This window comes from Eucalyptus grandis, chromosome 4, assembly GCF_016545825.1.
Source record: "Eucalyptus grandis isolate ANBG69807.140 chromosome 4, ASM1654582v1, whole genome shotgun sequence".
Classification (NCBI taxonomy): domain Eukaryota; kingdom Viridiplantae; phylum Streptophyta; class Magnoliopsida; order Myrtales; family Myrtaceae; genus Eucalyptus; species Eucalyptus grandis.
The window spans coordinates 35,188,400-35,208,784 of record NC_052615.1 but is presented as its reverse complement, the minus strand read 5'-3'; the positions used below and the strand labels follow the sequence as shown (position 1 = coordinate 35,208,784).

Sequence of the window (20,385 nt, the reverse complement as noted above, 5' to 3'; positions counted from 1 at the left end):
TTGACACGTGGTGTGGATATTATTTATCATATGAACTTTGGAAAAGAAAATAAACGCGGCTAAGGATGAATATTCAATTAGATACAAATAAACAAATTCCTAGAAATAGAAGAAAAATAAAATAAGAAAATAAGACCAACCGGAGAACTGTTTGGGGGAGATAGAGAGAGAAGAAAACCCTAGCTCGGCTCTTTGGATCGCCGCTGCGACTTCGAGAAGAGGGCAAGAAATCCAATTCCAGTCGCGAGCATCGGGAACGATGTCGAAGAAGAACAGCTTGTCTCGGAGGAAGAAGCAGTACGAGTTTGATCTTCGAAGTATGTTCTCCCTTTCTCTCTCTGTTCAAATTCGTGTCTTTCTGTCTGTTTCTATGATTCTTTGAATCTCTGCGGCGCAATCTTTTGTTCTGTTGGTCTGTTTTTGGTCCACCCCTGTCTCGTATGTCGGAAAGTGTTGATTTTTACGGCTGTTGAGCAGGAGAGAAAGCGGAGAAAGAGAAGAAGGAGAAGAAGCTTCAAACAAAGAAGAACAAGATGAAGGTAAGTTGCTCCCTACCCACTTGTCTCGACCCTTTTGATCGTGATTTTTTCGGACTGCGGCTTCGGTGGTTGGGCTTATGTCTTGCATTGCCTCTCTGTTTGCTGTCAGCGTTAAGTGCTTCCTGGAGAGCAAAGGGGTGATGGGTTCCTGTATTTGTATGCTTTTTGGGTGCTTACTGGTTATCTTGGATTCGAAAGTTTGATTTTTTGGTCATCATTCTGCTGCCCTGGTCGCTGTTCTTTCTGTATTGGTAGTGGGTGATTGATTCGAACTCAAATGGGTCGATCGCCGGTAATTTGTTATGCTATTTATCGGGGGGAAATTGGGAAAAGGAGATCAATTGTATTTGTGGATGTAGGATTTTAGCTGGAAATATAAGGAGAGTTGGGCTGAAGTACTTGTGCCTGCAGGTCGATGGTAGTGGCAAGAAGAAGAAGGGTGCGGGTGGATTCCAAGTGGGGAAGAGAAAGGTCAAGACGAAGCTGACTGCTTTGGCGAAAGCTAAGGCCGCGCAGGCAATGGAGCTGGACAAATGAGGTTTGCTGTGTGCTGAGGACGATAAATTTCATTGTAGTGTGAGTTTTTTTTTCATTTTCTTGGGAAACCTGATACTTCAGTGGCTAAATGTAATTCTTAACTTCACTGTTTAATTTATAGCGAAAGGTAACTTCTTTTGGTCCATGTTCATGATTGTCGTGATAATACAAGTAGATATTAGCGAAGGGAGCCTGAACACTCGAGAGCAGCCTTTTTAGATTGAGAATCTGCAGTGCACATTATGTGCTTCAACAGAATGTGTCATGGTTGGAGTGAGAACCTAGTTTGGTCAGTTTAAGGTGTGGCATACTCTGGATATGGTTATCTGAATTGAGGTTCAATGTTGTCCCTTGGTTGGCTTCATGGCTAAAAACACGTCTTGCATCTGCCATCTGAGAATTGTGGACTTGGTGTCTTTGTACATTAATTGATGGCCTATTCTCTTCTATTGGAAGTCCAAATCCAACCTTTGGATGGGCTCATGCTTACATGCCATCAAGTTTAATTCAGTAAAATACTGTTGTGGGGATGCTTGTTAGGACTTCACCTTATGCTCGAAAACTCTGGTGAATTAGGTGCCGATTAGTTTGAAGCTCAATGATTGAAGGAATTCTACAGCTTCTAGTTCCTCGGCTTGGACAAATTATAATTGATAGACCAGTGGGTTCTCAGCGATTCCTAGACGCAAGATGTGCCACCATCATATTATGCAGAACGGTCATGAACGATCTACAAAAAAAGATTCCTGCAGTTGGGTTTATGCTATAGGCCTTTAGATTGATGGACATTGTTCAGGAATGAATGGCGTAGAATGTGGCGAAGAACCAAGAGTAGGATTTACTCGAGCATGTTTGGGTGTGAAAAGAGGCGGCCTGAGAATTTTAGACTTACAAACTTTCAAATCATAGTCCATAGGATGATAAAAAACTTCTTATCTCGTCCCCTTTGTCATCATCATAGAGCTTGTTTTGTAGTTTATCCTAGAATCTGTTGTAGCGGCTTCATTTACCTCCTGGCATATTCTTAGATATAGATTCTACAATGGGCGTCTTGCTGGTTATGAATATGATTACCAAACTCATTGTTGAATATATCAAGTGGAGTTTCTGAGTTGGAGAGGCAAAACCCCATATGGGTCGAGAGATCACAGAATTGACCCACATAACTAAGAAAGTCTCTCGTGATAAATGGTTAAGAAAATTGATTTTGGGAAGCCATTTTCCTTCAAATACCGGGCACTGACGAATCACGCAAAACCATCGTCGACTCTGTTATCTATCGAGAGAAGAAGATTATTCTGTCGATCTCCACGTTATCGGTTCGGTGGTGTAATTAATTGTTCGAACCGAAAGCTATGGTTCCTTCCCAACCCCCAGAAAATGAAGGTTGAAGCGAAAGAAGCTGGAAGCTGTCCTTTCATGGTAGGGTGCGGTGTGGTGGCCATCTCTTCCACTAGTGATGTGGGGATGAAGAATGTGGAGGCTGCTTTAGCAAGTTGACGAGAACATATTCTCTGGATCAGAGATTTTTCGCCCCCACGTGCAAATGGGGACGGTCTCCTCCTTGACGCATCTTTCCCGCACGGAGCGGAAGGCTTTCGGATATAATATATGGTTTACCATGTAAAAAGAAGAAGCCGATATATCAACACAGTCAACATGCAAAAATCAAAAGAAAGAGGAAGAGAAAAAAAAATTTGAAACTTCTCTCGCTCCATTCCGGACTGAGGTTCCAAACCAAAGCGTGGCCACGTTTCTGACGGGCTTTCGCTCTCCCCCCCACGCGTTGCCAAGGCTGCGTGAGTCCACCCTCCTCCTGATCATTCAAAAGCAATGAAACGTACGAACTCCTTGGCGAATTCCCTTAAAAAAACAACACGAACTTTAGGTTGGATATTAATTCGGACGCGAAGCTTTTTGTTCCTATTAAGAAGCATCTACTTTAGATTGGTCTTAATTTTGGTCCGGACCTTTTCTTTTTGGTATCATGAAAAAGCACTAATTTTATGCCCTTGAACTTTTTTTGTGTTTCATAAACAATACCATATTTCAGTAGGCATTCGAATTTGACTCCTGTCAAGTTTCAATCCAATAATGCTATCAAAGTCCCGAAGTGTCATTCCACTTGGAGAGAGAGAGAGAGAGATATGACACGTCGCATCTTTGATAGCATCATTGGATATAAACTTGATGGGGATCGAAATTGGGTATTTATTAAAATTTTGTGTTTTTTTATTAGAGGAAAAAAATGTTACCGTTCGAATTTAGATCCAACCCAAAATCAGAAATTTTTTATGAGATAAAAAAAATGTAAGTTCAAATTGAAAATGACCTAAAGTTGGTACTCTTTTTAAAAGGGTTACGCATTAATAACCTTCTTTTTTTCTTTTGAATTTATTGGTCGCGCAAAGCTATACTGTTGTTTTCTTGAATTTCCTCATAGGAATCCATTCTATTCGCTTCCTTTCATGGAATTGCTCTTGCCAACGACAAGTCAACTAATGACATAGAGAATTGACCCATGATATAGAGGAAGCACCTTCCTGATCTTTTGCTTTGTGGTCGAAGAATTTGTAGCTTTGCCACCATTATAATCAAACGATTACACGCGAAATCATGAAATTGTATGATAACTAGAGATGAGATTCAAAAAAAAAAGGGAGAAAATTGATGCCTGCGCAAGTCAAATATGAAATCCCGATCAAAAAAAATTAATTATAGAATCGAGAGTTTGTTTCTTCCTTTTTCTATATAGCTGTTGGTTAGACTAACGTATTTCATGGAAGCGGAAAAGATAGCCAGCGAAATCTATAGTCTTTCTCTTATTCATTAACTGTATTGTATTTACTATATAGGCAGAACGCCGTCATCTATTTTAAAAAAAATAGAATATTTTCTGTGTAAATGATGCATAGCGATTCAGGTGAATGTATAGGATGCCGAGATGAATTCATTCCGACACCCCCGTTGACCCAGAGACAAAAAATATATATATATTAATCTGTTAATCCTCGACTGACCCGAAATGCCGTTTCGATAACGTCCTCGATCGTAGCGTTGACCGGTGCCCCCCTTCCTTTCCACGCGCCTCGCGAGGCGCGTGGGGATTTTGGGGGGGGGGGCCTCCCCACGCACGTCATTGGATCAGCTTGAAAACAGAGTCACACATTCATACGTGTTGTCAAAGCCTTGAGAAAAGACGATGCATATCTATTAGTAGTACGCCACAGAGCAGCAGCAAAGCAGCGCTTTCTTCTGTTCAAGTTTTCTTGTTTGTTTCTCTCTCTCTCTTTCTCTTTCTCTCTCTCTCCGTGTGTGTGTGAAAGCCCGTGTCTTGATTTGAGCAAAGCATCATCACTCGCCCTGGATGAGAGAGAGAACGTGATAAAATCTACCTTTGCCGAGAGCAGAGGTGGAGATAGGGATAGGGAGAGATCGAGCTCTGGCGTCCTAGAAATTTGCATTGTGATAAGGACCTGGCTTTAGCTGCAGGGTGGCTGTCGTTTCAACAGCAGGCTCCTTCTGCGCTCCCCTTAGCAGGTCCTTAAGCTTCACTCCCAAGCTGCATTTGCCTCTCTCTCTCTCTCTAATCTTGAAAGTTGCGTCTTTTATTAGCGGGGATTTCAAGATTGTCAGCGGCCTTGGCCTGGGTTTGCTGTTGATTTTTTTGTTTTTTTTTGGGTCGGGTCTGCTGTTGAATTTGCATTCCTTATGTCTTGAAGGTTTCTGGGTTTTCTTAGGTGGCCTTGAGGATGCTTGGTGTTAAAGATTGTAGAATGGGTTGGTGAGAGTGTGGACCTTGTTTGAGTCTCTCTTCCCTTTCCTGTTTCTTTATCTTGTTCGTGAAGACTTTTTGTGGTTTCTTTTTGTTTGGTGAGCAGTTAACACATCCACACCTTTTTGTCTTTCTGTTCTGAGCCTTTTTGAGCTTCAAGCTTTTTTCCCCTCTCGTCCAATTGTACTCGCTTTCCTTTCCTTCTTTTGTACTTTCGGTTGCTTGATTATTTTTTTCTGTGATCTTGATCTGCTATGCTTCTGTTCACTTTGTCAATTCTTCTCTGTAGTGGAAATTCAGAGTCTTGCAAGAGCTTGTGCTTGTTTTGAAGATATGCGAAGTTCATAATCTCATGCCTAATGCTGCTTCCGTTTTTGCATTGCCAGTAACCTTTAAGATTTGAAGCTTGGTTTAAAAAATTCTTCATGTTTTTGGCCTAGTGTGCCTTGAAGTGTTATTGGAGCTAAAAAGAAAGTCTCTAGTGTTTTATCGGAGGAAGAAAGGGAGTGATACTACTTTCTTGAGTGCCCTCAATTGTACATTACCAAAGTAGATGCATGGATCGGAGAGATGCAATGCCAGCCTCTTATTACACCCAAGGAGGTGCATCTGGAACGGGTTCTGGAGTACAATCATTATTCCATGGTTCGCATGGAATTCACCCGTTAACAAGTGCAAGTATGCCTTTTCCAAGCAATTTTGGAGGCGGTTCTCTGGGATCGCCATTGTCAGCGGAGACTTCGTCGATAATACCGACTCATGAAGTTAGTGCTGGGGCGCAGGCCGTTGTGGCAGCTCCACCAGGTGAGCCGGTGAAAAGGAAGCGTGGCCGGCCAAGGAAGTATGGTCCTGAAGGGACTGTGTCTTTGGCATTATCATCCTCGTCGGTCTCTCCTCCAGGACCAACATCCACGCTGCCGAGGCGTGGCAGAGGGCGGCCTCCGGGTTCTGGCAGGAAGCAACAGTTAGCTTCCGCAGGTGAGTTTTCTGGGTCTAATTGCTTTTGGGAATTAAATAGGTCAATTTTGTTAGTTGATTTTGAGCGTGGGTGACCCGTTTTTCTGCATCCAGCTCAATTTCGATATCAGACTTCCTTACTGAAGATAAGAGCTTAAGAAGGAAGCTTTGACAAGTTTTATGAAGCTAACACGGAATAGGAGTAATCTGTATTGGAGGGGGAACGTTTAACTTAACAAGGGTCTTAGACAATGAACTGGGACACTGGTTGATGTCGGATCATGTAATCGGTTTGGTTTTCATATTTACTTTGAGACTTCGGCCATATCTAATCTATCTTGGCAATGACGTTTCTCTAATGTACTTTACTGGTCTTCTAAGTGTTCATTTCATCCCACTATTTTAGTTGTCAAACCCGATTAAGGTCTAATGCCAGTCTTATTTTGTCATTGTTATATTTTGGACTAAGGTTGGTGTTTGAGATGCCTGATCTGTTTAGTGAGAGGGAGAGGATGAGAAAAGCCAATTTGTTTAAAGCCTTAGTTCAGAATCTTATTGTTTTGATCTCTTAAGTGAGAGGAGAGGACGAGAGAAGCCAATAGCTGTTGAGCCTTAGATCAGAGCTTGAGTGTTTTCTCTAGTTCAATCGCTTAGCCAGTTTATTTTGTTCAATTTTTCCTTCCAACATAAGGATATCTCGCCTTCTTTTATAAAGGAAAAGCAAAGTTAGGCTCACTGTTTCATGTTAATTTTGCTCTGGTCAATTTAGAATTCTTTCAGTGATTTACTTTGTAATGATATATTTGCCAGGTGATCTATTGTCTGGTTCAGCTGGAATGGGTTTTACTCCCCATATAATCAATGTCGCAGTGGGAGAAGTATGTGATCTACTTTAACCAATCTCTATTCTCTCTCATTAACATGTAAATTGGAGCCAAACAATGTATCTCAGGTTGAAAATTTAGATGCAATTTTTTTTTTTTTTTTTTTGGGGCATTTTTTGCTGGCAAGATCTGTGTAGTTACTTGGAATATGAGGCATTTTTTTTGTATGAACGAGCTGCAATTTGCATTAAAAAGAATCTCCAAAGGACTGCAGCTTGTAACTACCAGGCTAATGCTGTTTAAAATTTCTAATAGAATTACTGGAAAATGTTACAATGTTGAGTCCTTAACTTCCTGCTTTGCTTTTTATCACTCTGTGCTTTATGCACAATGTTCTTCTAGAATTGTAAAAATCATGACTGGAGAATTTAAACATGCAATGGGAAAATATCAAATCTTTCCAAATATCAAAGAAATTGCCATATGTTAAATGCGTTATGCATTTCATGAACAGCTTTTCCTTCATGAGCATAAAAATGAACATTCATATTTTCAGTTTTCCTTTGCTTCATAAAGAAGTTTTTCTCAAATTGAATACGAAGTCAAGGGCAATGAGCATCCATGTTGTGCTTGAAACTTTAGATCGTGGTCATCTTCTTTGCATCCATAGCATTGAATTCTATTAGTATATGATTTTTGCCATTCATATTGGCCACTGAAGATTGCCATTTCTTTTAATGAGACGTTCTTTTAGTAAGTTCCTTTCATTCTGTGGTAGGACGTTGCTGCCAAAATAACATCTTTTTCACAGCAAGGGTCAAAAGCTGTATGTGTCTTGTCTGCCAATGGTGCTGTAAATACCGTCACTCTACGTCAGCCTTCTAGTTCTGGTGGCACCATCACATATGAGGTTGGAGCAGCTATTCATATTCCTTCCTTCTTTCTTTCTTTCTTTCTGATGGAAGGATCCAGAACATGAAGTTTCAGTTTGATCATTTATAAAAATGCAGCTAATATATGCCGTCTTTGACATCTGCAGGGGCGCTTAGAAATTTTGTGTCTTTCTGGCTCTTTCTTGCTTACAGAGGATAGCGGTTCTCGAAATAGAATGGGTGGTCTTAGCATCTCTCTTGCCAGTCCGGATGGTCGTGTCATTGGTGGAGGAGTTGGGGGAATGCTCATAGCTGCAAGTCCTGTTCAGGTAAAACTCCTGCTTGCTTCATGGATTGCCCATGTGCTTTGTTGATCTTTTAATGTACCACGGTTCTTAGACTTTGATTTAGACTGAGGTTGATAATATGAGGTTGATATGAAAGCCAAATGCTTCTATCAACAGTGTTGGCAATGTTTTCTCAAAGCAATACTTCTAGAATGGGAACTAAGGCGACTATCTTAGCGATCCAATCACGTGAGATCTTCAAAAAGGGTCATCGGAACTTTGAATGTACTAGATTTTGTCTGTCTGGTTGTGCCTGACTCAGAAATAATATCCTCTACTTGACTAATAGTTGTTAGCTGCAGGTAATAGTGGGGAGCTTTTCATGGGGAAGTTCGAAAACCAAGCACCGGAAAGGGGAAGGTTCAAAAGCTCGCACCATGCATACAACATCAGCTCCCCCACCGACTCAAAACCTTACTCCAGTTTCTATGGGCGTTTGGCCTGATTCCCAGCCACTGGGCATCCATGATCATGTGGACATTGATCTGATGCGGGGATGACAGTTTTAAGTGGCATAGGCACATTGATCGAGATCGTGTATATATCTTGCTCTTCTGGTGTCGCAAAGATTTGACCTCTTCGAGTATGATGGTATAGCAGCTGACCTAGTCTTCTTGCCTGTGTTAGCGATACATTGATTTTATGAATCGGTAAGATACCGATACTTTTTTGTAGCCTTGAAAATTTTTCCGTATTTTTCCAGTTTTCTTTTTCTGGCTGCTGTTTAATTTACAATCTATGATTGGATCCAAAGAAAGTTTGTGCTTCTGTGTTTTACATAGCCAGATCCTATGAATGACCAATGCTTGTTGCCTAACATGATGTTAACCTCCTAAGAGCAGGGAATTTGAAACATTTCAGTCTCTTCTTCTGAGCTGTCTGCTAGGGAAAAATGACTGAACAGAGCATCCTGAAGCTCGGCTTGAGCCTGCAAAATTGATTCGAGGTTGGCCCTTCGTGGCTGGAGATTGGTTGTAGATCTACAAGATGTGGTCTCTATTCTGTTGCTTGAAATGGCAGTCAAAATAATACAGGCAAAAGTAGTGAGCAGTCAGCATCTCTCTCTTTCCTACAAGTGACCATTTTTTTTTCATTGTTTTAAGGAAAACATCCTCAATGGTGGGGAAGTTATAAACTCGGCTGTAGTATCTTTACAGCTGGAAGTTGCAGTATAGAAGTTTTTAGCGGGAAGATAAGATGATAGCCGTATCGTCTTCACCCGCGAAAAATCGTAGGCTTTCAGGAAGCTACGCTAAACGCATGATTCGACCTTGACAAGTCTCAAATTCGGAAATGCAAACCAGAGAATACCTAATCCAAATTGGTTTTCAGATGTTCTTCCCCACGCTATGAGGATGATATGTGATTATCACAGTCCCATCATAATTATCTTTACGGACCAGGACTGGTTTGCTCAATGAATGTCAATTCTCCATTCAAACAAGGGTAGACCATCACTAAGTGGTTGAAAAAGTACAAAAAAGTTATAAACCTCTTGTTTTTTTTTTTTTTTTTTGGTAAAAATAAACCTCTTGGTTTTTATGTCAATTAAATATTAAAAATTTCAATTATGCTAATTTAGTGATAAAATTTCTCAATATTTTATTAGTTGAGTCCATTTGACTAATTTAGGTTGGAAATCACTAATGTGAAAATAGTTAATTTGTATGGAATGGGTACATTGATATCTTTAAAATGATTTTTAATATAATTCTTGATTTTTTTTCCTCTCTTTTCCTTCTCTCTTTGCTAGTGGGCGGTCGTCGGCAAGGTTGACCCTTAGCCGTGGCAAACAAGGGTTGCCCCACTAGCTACCAGCAAAAAAAAAAATGGGGGGGGGGGGCAAGGGGGATAAAATAAATAAAGAAAAAAATTGTAAAATAAAAAAAAATATTAAGTTAGTCATGCCACGTGTGACATCTAGCATCCATATTAGCAATATCATGTCTTAATTGGCCAAAAGAGCTTAATTGGTAAAATGTAAAATTTTAGGACTATATTGTTATAATTGAAAAGTTTATGATTAAATTGATATACGTATAATAAATTTAAGACTTTGTTTGTACTTTTCTTCTTAGTGGTTGCTGTACAATTAACCATTCCATTCACCTAAATATATTAAAAATTGAGTTTGCTGGCATTGCTTGTAAAAAAAAAAAAAGGTTAATATCTCGAAAAATCCTAAACTGGTAGAATTATGATAAATTTACCAAAAACTAACTTTTTTATTATCAAAAACCCAAAATTGGTATACTTCTAATAAATTGACCATAAACTATTTTTTATTACCAAAAATCCTAAAAATCTTAAACTGATATATTTGCGACAATTATATCCTTATTAGTTTCCATTAAATTGGATAAGACAACGAAAAATCATAAAGTTAGTATACCGATGACAAATGGAGAGTAAAATCCTAAACCGATACATCTCTCAAGTGTCATGTGTCATCTAATTCAATAATTTGACAGTAAAATTTAACTGAAACTAATAGTAGGTAAATTGTCCGCATGTGTACCAATTTGATATTTTTCGTGATATTAACAAAAAAGTATTATTGTTGGAAGCAATTTTAGTCCATCTCCTCATGGCTAATCTGTGGTTGCATTTGCTTCAAAATTTACTCTAAATTGAATCTAAATAACTTCATAATCAAGTGTAAGTGAGAGCATAATATAATTTCAAATAAACGTAAAGTGATACTGATTTTTCCATAGGTTACACACGCATGCGATGTAAAGATAGGTTTTGCGCTCCGAAGTCGCTGGCATGAAGTTCCATAAGAATCATGGTTAATTTGAGTCGAGTTAAACGATTATGTCCAATGTTCATCAAGTAAAGCCAGACAGTAGGTTGATGCACTGTGAAACCACCAAGAGTTCTCTTTACTCCTCTGTCATTAGCTTTGCTGTAATTTATTTTGTATTCAATTCTACCCGGCCAATTCTATTTTGTTTATTGCTGAACTTAATAAAAGACAAGATCTTGTAATTATGTATATCCACAGTAAAAGACAGCTATTGACCATTTAACTTTTAAATGAAGTCCGCCATCATCAGTACACATTCATACTCAGCCATTGTTATTGCCATCCATGTTCGTGCTCTCTTGTTCTCATTCTTATTTCATACCTACAAAATTTAGGCGTCGAGTCATAAGCTTTTCATAGATATAAACTGGAGTCAATGGAAAGGACATACAATTATTCTTTTTAAGAATTCTTTCGTCTGATGTCCACTCCATTTTTGCACCTACGAACCCATGACTTGACTTTTCGAATTTATCAAATTAGGAAATTTTTTGAAGATTCATATTCATTTGTTTTTACATAAATTTGACCAAACTTTGATTGGACAAAAGTTTTCATATGATACACATAATAATTTTTTGTCTTACTTTTTTTTTTTTTTTGACGAGAAAGCAGGATAGCATTACTATTTAAAAGTCTGAGCAGATACATCATTTATATCAATACAAAGTAAATCCAAAAGAGTAGAGGAGAGTTAAACACCCAGTTCCTACGAAGAAAACGCAAATGCTGTGCTTTAGCTACCCAATCAGCCACTCTATTACTCATTCTCCATGACTATTCACTTTTTGCATAGGGGCATTTTACAAAAGATGACGCAAGGCAACAATTCTTATGGATCTTCTCATCACTTCCTTAAGGAAATTTGGTTTTCTTTAGTGTGTGTATGATTGATGATCTAAGCAGGGGAATAATATTCGACGGTTGCAAAGTGCCACGTCAATCGCTAATCTACACCATCCACTCTCCTAGCCATCGCTTGCTCCTCCGTCCAACCATCGCCAGCCTAACCACTTAAGAATCTAGCGTGGCTGTCTCCATCGCGCAAGCAAAGATGATGCAAGGCCACAATTCCTACGATCTTGCGGGCACTTTTTTATGGAAATTTGATTTTTTTTAGTGCGTGCATGATTGATGATCCAATTAGGCTCTTCACGGGCCATATCCTCCTGGGCATGAATAACTTGATTTTCGAACTCATGACCTATGAAAAGTTTGTAGGATCAAAAGTCGAGTCAATAGGAGATATAATTTTTTTAATATATTGAATTGTGAATTTAGGTATCGAGTCACGACTTTTGCACGGGTACAAAAATGGAGTCAATAGAAAGAATGAAGTGATATGAATTTTTTCATCCTACGTCTGACTCAATGTACTTTATGTGCTTCTTCAATGCCACTTAGCAAGAACATATCACTTCATTCTATTGGAATATGTACATAATGCAGTACATTGTGTCGGCATTGATTCCAAAATCCAAATTATTATGTTGAATACATGCTTTTAAGCACCTTGCTAATGCTAGCCCAAGACATACAATACTAGGGCGTTAGGAGATTGAAGCCCTTTTAATAGGTCGGAAGTGACAATTATAGTATTTTTCTTGCATGAAACTTTTAAAAAGATTAATATGATATGGCAACAATAGTGACTAATGCAATGGAGGTGCTTTGGGACTTTTTGAATTTCTAAATAAATTGAATGTTGTACAAAAATATAAAATATAATTTGATGAGGGGAAGAAAAATCATTGAATTATGTATGAAATTCAAACATATTCCATTAATGCGATACTTGCACTTACAAAAGCACATGACCCAATATTTTTAATTCATTAAATTGGAAAAAATTTAGGTATCAAGTCATGGGCTTTCTATAGGTATAAAAATGGAGTTAAAGGAACAAGTAAGGTTGAGCAAAGGGAACTTCTCGGACCAGATTGATCGGTTTGATCGGTTTGGTCCAATCCCAAGGGGCACCAATTCGGTTCCCGATTCCCTAAAATTGAATCGGTGAAATCAGTTCCGATTCTCAATTCCATCTTTGGAACCGCCCGGACTAGACCGATTATTTTTTAAGATTTTAATTTTATTTTTTAAAAATTATTTTTAATAATTTTAACTCTTAATTATTAAAGATGAATGCTTACGTTGGAGTTGGAGGTTTTATGCTCAAACCCTCTCACATTCTTTGCGTACCCATTCGATGTAAGACTCTTGGCATCCACTAGATACAACAGTAGAGACAAGCCAATAATGTTACATTGAAGGCATTTGCATAGAAGGTTGAATTCCACAAGAGACTAGAGAGACAAGCCACACACCAAGAGTCCTACATTGAATAGGCAAACAAGAATGTGAGAGGAGTTGGGTATAAAAGCCAAGTTATACTAACCAAAAGCATGTCTTTCTTGGCCTTTTGGCTTTCTTGGCCTAAGATTAAGTATAATATTTGTCAAGTGTGTGAATTTCACACAATTTTTGAAGCATTTTGATCTTTTCATGATTAAAGAACAAATGCTTTTTTCTTTTTCCTTTCTTTTAAAAAAGGGGATGGGAAAGAGAGTTATTATCAATTTCCTTGAGCCGCCTAGGAACCGGAACGGGATTAGTTTCCTTGAGCCACCTAGGAACTGGAACCGGTCCTACTAGTTTGTGACTAGTTAGTCTCATTCCTAGTTCCTAGGTGGAACAAGACCGCACTGAGAACCGATTATCCTTAGACATAAGAGTTATCAATTCTTTCATCCTAGGCATTGACTCAATTGTTGCACCAAAGAACACCATTATTTGATATTTTGGATTCATCAAATTGGAAAAAAGTTTAGGTATCGAGTCATGGGCTTTCTGTAGGTAAAAAAATGGAATCAATGGAAGGACTTAAAAGCTATTTTTCTTGAGAATTCTTAAGCTATCTTTTTTGAGAATTCTTTCGTCCGACGTCCCATTGACACAAGTTTTACACCTATGGAATGTCGATTCATTAAATTGGATTATTTTTCAAAGAATCATATTCATGTGTGTTTTTGACAAATTTGGCCCAACTTTAATTGGGCATATGTTTTCCATATGATATACATGAAAATCTTGTCTTAATTGCATTTAAACTTTCACTAATTCTCCCCGACTATTGGCTGTTGCATAAGAACATTTTACAAGAGATGATGCAAGGCAACAATTTCTACTGATCTTGGGGGCACTTCCTTATGGAAATTCGGTTTCTTTAGTCATGCATGATTGATCATCCAATTAGACTCTTGGCGGCCCTATCCTTCTAGGTATATGTAACTCGATTTTTGCACCTATAACCTACGAAAAATCCATATGTTCAAAAATCAAGTCAATGGGAAGATGGATTATTTTTGAATAATTTTTGAATATATTAAGATGTGATTTTAGATATGAGTCACAACTCTCCACAGGTACAAAACTGAAGTCAATGAAAAGAATGACAAAAGTTATCTTTTTAAGAATTTTTTTGTGCTAATGTCACTTGATGTACTTATGTGCATCTTCTATACCTCATAGCAGACATTAGTGGTTATGTTTAAAATGTGGCACATCGTGTCAGCATTAATTCCATGTGATATGACAACAATAGCGGCCCACAATCATAATATTTTTCAATATTTCATTGACTCGATTTCATAATAGTGACTTGATGCTTTGAATTCATCAAATTTTGAAAAATCATATTCACATGTTTTTAGGAAAAGTTTGATTGGACATAAGTTTTCCATCTAATGTTCCAATGACTCAATTTTTTCACCCATGTGACCCAATGTTTTCAGTTCATCAAATTTTTGAAAATTTTTAATCAGGCATAACTTTTCTGTCCCATGTTTCCTTAACTCGGTATTTGCACTTATGGAAGCCGTAACTCAATGTTTTCAATTCATTAATTCGGAAAATTTGAAAAGTTTTGCCACGAATTTAAGCAAACTTTGACTAGCCATGACTTTTTCATCAAACATCTCATTGACTAGATTTTTGTAACTATGAAAATTGATATTTTAATTCATCAAATTGAGATAGTTTTGAAAAGGAAAAAAGCCATGAAAATTCTGAACTTTGCCAAAAGTGACACATTTACCCCAAACTTTTTTTTTGTGATGTGAAAAATCCTGAACTTTGTCAATCGTGACACATTTACCCCAAGTTTTTTTTTTTGTGACATAAAAAACCCTAAAATTTTGTTATGTGACACATTTACCCCAAATTATAGGACATTTTGATCTTTTCATTTTTTTTTAAATTTTTTTTTTTTTTTTTTTCTTCTCTTCCTTCGGCGGAGTGGAACCGGCAGAGGAAGCCGGCGTTGGCTAGGGCTGCCTGCCCTCGAGCCATCCTTGCCCGGGTCACCTTGCTTGCGTCGGGCCATCCTCGCCAACGTTGGCGAGGCGGCCTCGCCCGACGCGAGCGATGGTGGCAAGGGCCCCTCGCCGGCGGCCCGGTGAGGACGGCCTCGCCCAACGCCGGTGAGGGCGACACTCGCCGGACACCAGCTTCCCTCCACCATGGCTGGTAGAGGGAAGAAGAAGAAAAAAAAAAAAAAAAAGAAAAAGGAAAAACATAATAAAAATACAAAAATGCCCTTAATGGGGTAAATGTGTCATGGTTTGAAAAGTTTGGGATTTTTCACGACATAAAAAAAAAAGTTTGGGGTAAATGTGTCACTTTAGGCAAAGTTTAGGATTTTTCGTGGCTTTTTCCCTTTGAAAAATCATATTCACGTGTTTTTAACACAAATTTGGCCAAAACTTTCATCGATCATAAGTTTCTGCCAAAACGTGCTATGGACTTGTTTTTTACACCTAACTCGTTTTTTTTTTCAGTTTATCTAATTGGGGAATTTTTTTGAACAATCATATTTATATGTTAAAGTTTTATTTAGGTTCGAGAAAATTAAATTCGGACAAAAAGAATTTAGAATCAGATTGAAAGGATTTTTACTTTGTATTTTTGAGCTTTTTCACGTTTTCTATCACTACTTTCCACGGACACCTCCCGCTTTCCCGCTTTCGTTTTGTTTGAGATATGAAGAGGAAGCCGAAGCGTGTGTGGAGTCTGTGGACTACGCTATTGTTTATTTTTGTTGTTGAAATAGATTCTTTCGTTGGTCTTATTATCCTTTATTAACCTAGTTATTTTAGCTCTTAAAAGGTCTATGACTTTTTAAGAGACAAATATGAATTGCGCTGATTCTCTCTAGCAATTCTCTGTAAGGGTATGGACGACACACCAACTAAGGGCTATTCCACCCCCTTGTTTGACAGATAGGAGGTGCTTAATTAATTCTTACCTCTTTTCCCTTATTAATTGTGCCTTTTGATAGTCAAATAAAATAATTGCCAACTTTTCTAGGTCGAGGTGTTTATGAGGTTGATGCCGGAACATATCCAATTCACTGGAAAACGTGGGCTTTTCTCAAAGAAGTCTGTGGAGCCACAAGTTCGTGAAAATTTTTATCTTTGAATACATGTTGTGCTTCAATAAGGTGAGGATGTGTGTTTTGACAATAATATATACTTTCTACCCATAGAATACTAAGTTAATATTACTAAAATTCCTAAATTGGTACATTTATAACAAATTTATCAAAAACTAACTTTTTTATTATTAAAAATCTCAAACTGGTACATTCATGATAAGTTTACCCTTTGTTAATTTATATTAATATTGTCATAAGTGTATCGATTTGAGGGCAATACTGTAAGTCACCACACTTTTCCCTTCCAAATCACTCTGCATTATTTTTCTCACATCATGTTAGAGTAATAATGTTAAAGTTTCACTGCATATCATATTAAACTTCGCTTCGCAATATTTTGTCAAGTTAAGATCATCTATTTGTACTCCCTCTAGGTGACTCCACTCTTTTCCCTTTCAAATCACTTGGCATTCTCTTTCTTACTGAATGTTAGAGTAATATAATTAAAGTTTCACTGAATGATGTACCTAAAAAATTTTCCCCTGCGACCTTTCTTTTGCTGAAGTATAGTTGAGGTCGCAGACCTCTTAAGATTTTACGGATTTAATTGTTCTGTACTTTAAATTGACGTGACTTCATCGATTTTAGCAATGCATCGGGATTTTAAAGTTTCACCGAAAAGCAGGGAAGAACCATTAACGTGTAACTTTGAAGTGCGCTAAATGAATAGCTTGTGCCTTGATGAAGAACTATTGGTGCGTCTTCTATGGTTTAGTTCACAAATTCGTGAGACGGGACAGAGTTTGCCGTCACAGGATCCTAAACTACACATAATTAAAAGTCAACTAACTTCATGAATCTTATCGAACGAAGATGCATCTTTGGTTTTTTTTTTGGCTGTATTCTTCGCCTAGATGATCTTTGGAGTGATATAGAAACCGAACAATTCGTTTCTTGGTGCCGTTTTTCGAGAAATAACAATGTCACGGTATCAAGACCTGTCATGCTCTAGCACTGTATCTTCGCGATTGATGCTGCGGCAGATTAGTGGTTAGATGTCATTGTTGTTTCTCATTGGTTCGAAGATGCTCTCGAATAAGATTAAGCAAGGAAAGGAGGCGGAATCTTCAGATTCATAGTAACCTTGATGCTGTAAGCTTCAGAATCAAAGAAAAAAGGTCTTTACTTCATACTCAGAAAATTCACACATAGTCTCCTCTAACAAAAGCCATTTGATGAAGAACCAAGACAATGGTCTTAACAGAGAATTTACCCTTTGAAGCCAATCCAATACAAAGCGAATTGAGACAAACATATGTTGTCCACAGTTATACTGAGCTCGCTTCTCTTACATGTATGTCAGGGCCCGTTTGGTTCGATTTTGAAGAAATGCCTTTGGCCAAATGCAAATATCTTTAGGATAAATGGGTTTTCGGGAATGTTAGAACGTTTGACAAATTACGCATTAGAAAGTGGCTTGTGTAAAAATACCGTTTGACAAAATTTATTATAAATGGGCTTTTGTTTTTAATGTTTTTTTTTAATCTAAAAATCAAATCCGACGGCCGGTGGTGCGGACAGCCAAATCTGGCCGTTCGGCCGCCTGAGGTCGCGACTTCAGGTGACACCGTCGCTGTGACCTCAAGCGCCTAGAGGCGTAGAGGCCAAATCTGGCCTCCGGACCGCTAGATCTAGCAGCCTGAGGTCGCGCGGACCCAGGCGGCGCAACCTCAGGCGATGCCATCGCCGCCTGGAGGCGTGACCTCAGGTGCCTGAGGTCGAAGAGGCCAGATCTGGCCTCCGAACTGCCAAATCTAGCGGCCTAAGGTCGCGTGGACCTCAAGCGGCGTGGCTTGGTTCGCACGGAACCAGGCGACGCCACCTAGGTCGTGCATCATGCCACCCCCAGACGGTGCTCACCGGCGACACGTGACCCTCAGGCGGCGGCAGCAATGGTGGCTGCCGGAGAAGCGCGGTGGCCGGGAAGAAGAAGAAGAAGACGGGAAAGAGAAAGATGAATAGTAGGCGTGGCATTTCCCAAATGCCGAATGCTCAAAGCTGCCCCTCCCTAGCTTTCAACATTGAGCATTCGGAATGCTCATATTTGGGCGAAGGAGCCTTCTAAAAATTTGCCAAACACCAAAAAAATGCCTAACCAAACGGCCCCTTTGTCTTGCATTCCAACAATGCTGCCATAAGTTCCAATTTAGAATCAAGAATCTTTTAACCGAGTTAACCAAGGGCATCCGGCAAAGACCAAACAGGCCAATAAGGGGCATAGGAGATCACCAAGAATCTTTTGTTCATGCGGTCTTGTCTCTACTTCGTCCACGTTATTGATTCTAACCCTTCTGCCATGTTTCTGTACATTATGCTGTCAATTTATGCTTTATTAAATGACAATATCTCGTTATTTTGTCATGTCATAGCTGTCATGTCGCAGCTAAAGACAGCTATGTAAGTGATTTAATCCCTGTAGGAAGTCCATCAACGTAACATCACCTTCACTTGAATCAATTGCCAAACGATTCAGTGTAGAGGAAGTACAGCATGTTGAAGATGAAGAAACAAGCTATTTCGAGCTTTCCCATTCTTGTACTCATTCTTTTTATTGGTTCAACTTGTCCTGGCGTTGAAGCTCAATCTTGCAAGCCCAGTGGGAGAATCAAGGGGAGAAAGCCGCCTCCAAAAAAATGCAACCCCGTGAATCAATCCGAATGTTGCAAAGAAGGCGTCTTTTACCAGACCTTCAAGTGTTCACCGCCCGTTTCACATCAAACAAAAGCTACTCTAACCATCAACAGCTTCGAGAAGGGCGGGGATGGGGGTGCACCGTCCGAATGCGACAACTAGTTTCACTCAAACAACACCCCGGTGGTGGCGCTAGCGACCGGGTGGTTCGACCACCGGAGCAGGTGCTTGAAGAATATTACTATCTATGGTAATGGGAGGAAGGTCAACGCCACGGTTGTGGATGAGTGTGACTCCACCATGGGCTGTGATTCTGACCATGATTTCCAACCTCCATGTCCCAATCACGTTGTGGATGCCTCTAAAGCTGTTTGGCAGAATCTAGGAGTGCCAACCCATGTGGGCGAGCTTGACATTCTTTGGTCAGATGCCTGATTTCCACTTGAAAGGGCATTGAATATATGCCATGCAAAGGCTTTAGGACCTATCCATCTGGGAGATAGCGAAATGATGCTATCCATTTTCTTTCCTACCATATTTCCCCTTTCTGGGTTTTGCTCAAAACTCAAAGTGATGGTTCAATAATCCGAAGTAAACAAGCATTTTTTTAATTACTATTTATAGGCCTTCGAATCCCTTAACTCTTTGAATTAGCTTGTCTAAACAAGCAGAAAACAGGCTACTTTTGAAAGAACTTAATATTCTGCAGAAAGAAAGAAGAAAGCATCGGAGCATATCTGTGGCGAAGCGAATGAATAACAAAGTAAACAAAATAAGGAAATAAATTGGACATCCAACTTACGAGATTTGATCAGTATGACATATTTTATGAAGAGAGCAGTAGAGGATTCTACTATAATCAAATGATACAATGAATAGTTTCTTAATTATTGGCTTCAGTGCACTCGTAATTTCTTCATAATATTCATGAACAAAGCTGCACAATTGTTTTTACCAAAAAAAAAAAAAAAGCTGCACAATTGATTTTCATGGCCGAAAATTCCTCTGCTCATTAATGGGAAAAAACCAAAACCCACCTGTAACGTTTGGATCAACACTAGGAAACCTCCTTTAGCGGACTCAAATTGGGTAACCTATGGAAACTTGGGGAATCCAGCCCATACGTCAATAATTTCTTGTTTGTTCAGGTCTAGCCGTAAAACTATGTGGATTTTGAACTTTTACTTGGATCAAGTTTTTTTCACGGGCTTAAACTTGAGACATATTTACAACAATAACTACTACTAACTATTTGTAGCTGCCTTTGATATTAAAAGTGAATGAGATTCTAGTGAATTTCCAAATCGATACCAATTCAAAAGTTCACCTAGCCATTCAATTAAAAATGTTTAAGAGGAAAGAGTAAACTCCACATAAGTTGTAGGCTGGTCATACTTTCTTCAATACAATTTCAATGCAATCCTTCCTCTCCAGATCAGGAGTCTTCACTTCTTCAGGTAACAGGGCACTGGGTTAAAAGTCTTTTTAGCATATCTCCAGTTTTCTAGGACATGAAATCAGCAGTGACAGCGGCGACAAAATGGCGACCATTATTCTACGAATGCATTTCTTCAGTTGGAATTGGTGAACTGTTCGCTTCCCC

General features: G+C 38.9%; 2 protein-coding genes and 1 pseudogene across 3 annotated transcripts; all 3 read left to right on the top strand.

Moving 5' to 3' along the window:
• Window positions 1-119: 119 nt before the first annotated feature.
• On the top strand, window positions 120-1,425 carry LOC104442091. Its single transcript, XM_010055391.3, has 3 exons — window positions 120-317; window positions 478-539; window positions 951-1,425. The coding sequence occupies exons 1-3, from the start codon at window positions 260-262 to the stop codon at window positions 1,074-1,076; spliced, it is 246 nt and encodes an 81-aa protein (XP_010053693.1). The 5' UTR covers window positions 120-259; the 3' UTR covers window positions 1,077-1,425.
• A 2,886-nt stretch (window positions 1,426-4,311) lies between these two features.
• LOC104442090 (AT-hook motif nuclear-localized protein 9) lies at window positions 4,312-8,668 on the top strand. 2 transcript variants are annotated; one of them, XM_039311752.1, is made up of 6 exons: window positions 4,312-4,616; window positions 5,292-5,829; window positions 6,619-6,686; window positions 7,411-7,542; window positions 7,672-7,833; window positions 8,154-8,668. In XM_039311752.1, exons 2-6 carry the CDS (start codon window positions 5,409-5,411, stop codon window positions 8,349-8,351), a joined length of 981 nt encoding a protein of 326 aa, XP_039167686.1. In that variant the 5' UTR covers window positions 4,312-4,616; window positions 5,292-5,408; the 3' UTR covers window positions 8,352-8,668. The 2 variants fall into 2 exon arrangements, with proteins under 2 accessions (XP_039167686.1, XP_010053692.1); XM_010055390.3 differs by having other exon boundaries at window positions 5,238-5,829.
• A 9,982-nt stretch (window positions 8,669-18,650) lies between these two features.
• On the top strand, window positions 18,651-19,217 carry LOC120292865 (annotated as a pseudogene).
• Window positions 19,218-20,385: the final 1,168 nt, after the last annotated feature.

Bases quoted from the DNA above. Each gene is read 5' to 3' on its own strand.
- LOC104442091 (XM_010055391.3), top strand. From the start codon at position 260: ATGTCGAAGAAGAACAGCTTGTCTCGGAGGAAGAAGCAGTACGAGTTT. The intron at 318-477 runs GTATGTTCTCCC...GCTGTTGAGCAG, and splicing joins GTACGAGTTTGATCTTCGAA to GAGAGAAAGCGGAGAAAGAG. The intron at 540-950 runs GTAAGTTGCTCC...TTGTGCCTGCAG, and splicing joins CAAAGAAGAACAAGATGAAG to GTCGATGGTAGTGGCAAGAA.
- LOC104442090 (XM_039311752.1), top strand. From the start codon at position 5,409: ATGGATCGGAGAGATGCAATGCCAGCCTCTTATTACACCCAAGGAGGT. The intron at 5,830-6,618 runs GTGAGTTTTCTG...TATATTTGCCAG, and splicing joins GCAACAGTTAGCTTCCGCAG to GTGATCTATTGTCTGGTTCA. The intron at 7,834-8,153 runs GTAAAACTCCTG...TGTTAGCTGCAG, and splicing joins TAGCTGCAAGTCCTGTTCAG to GTAATAGTGGGGAGCTTTTC.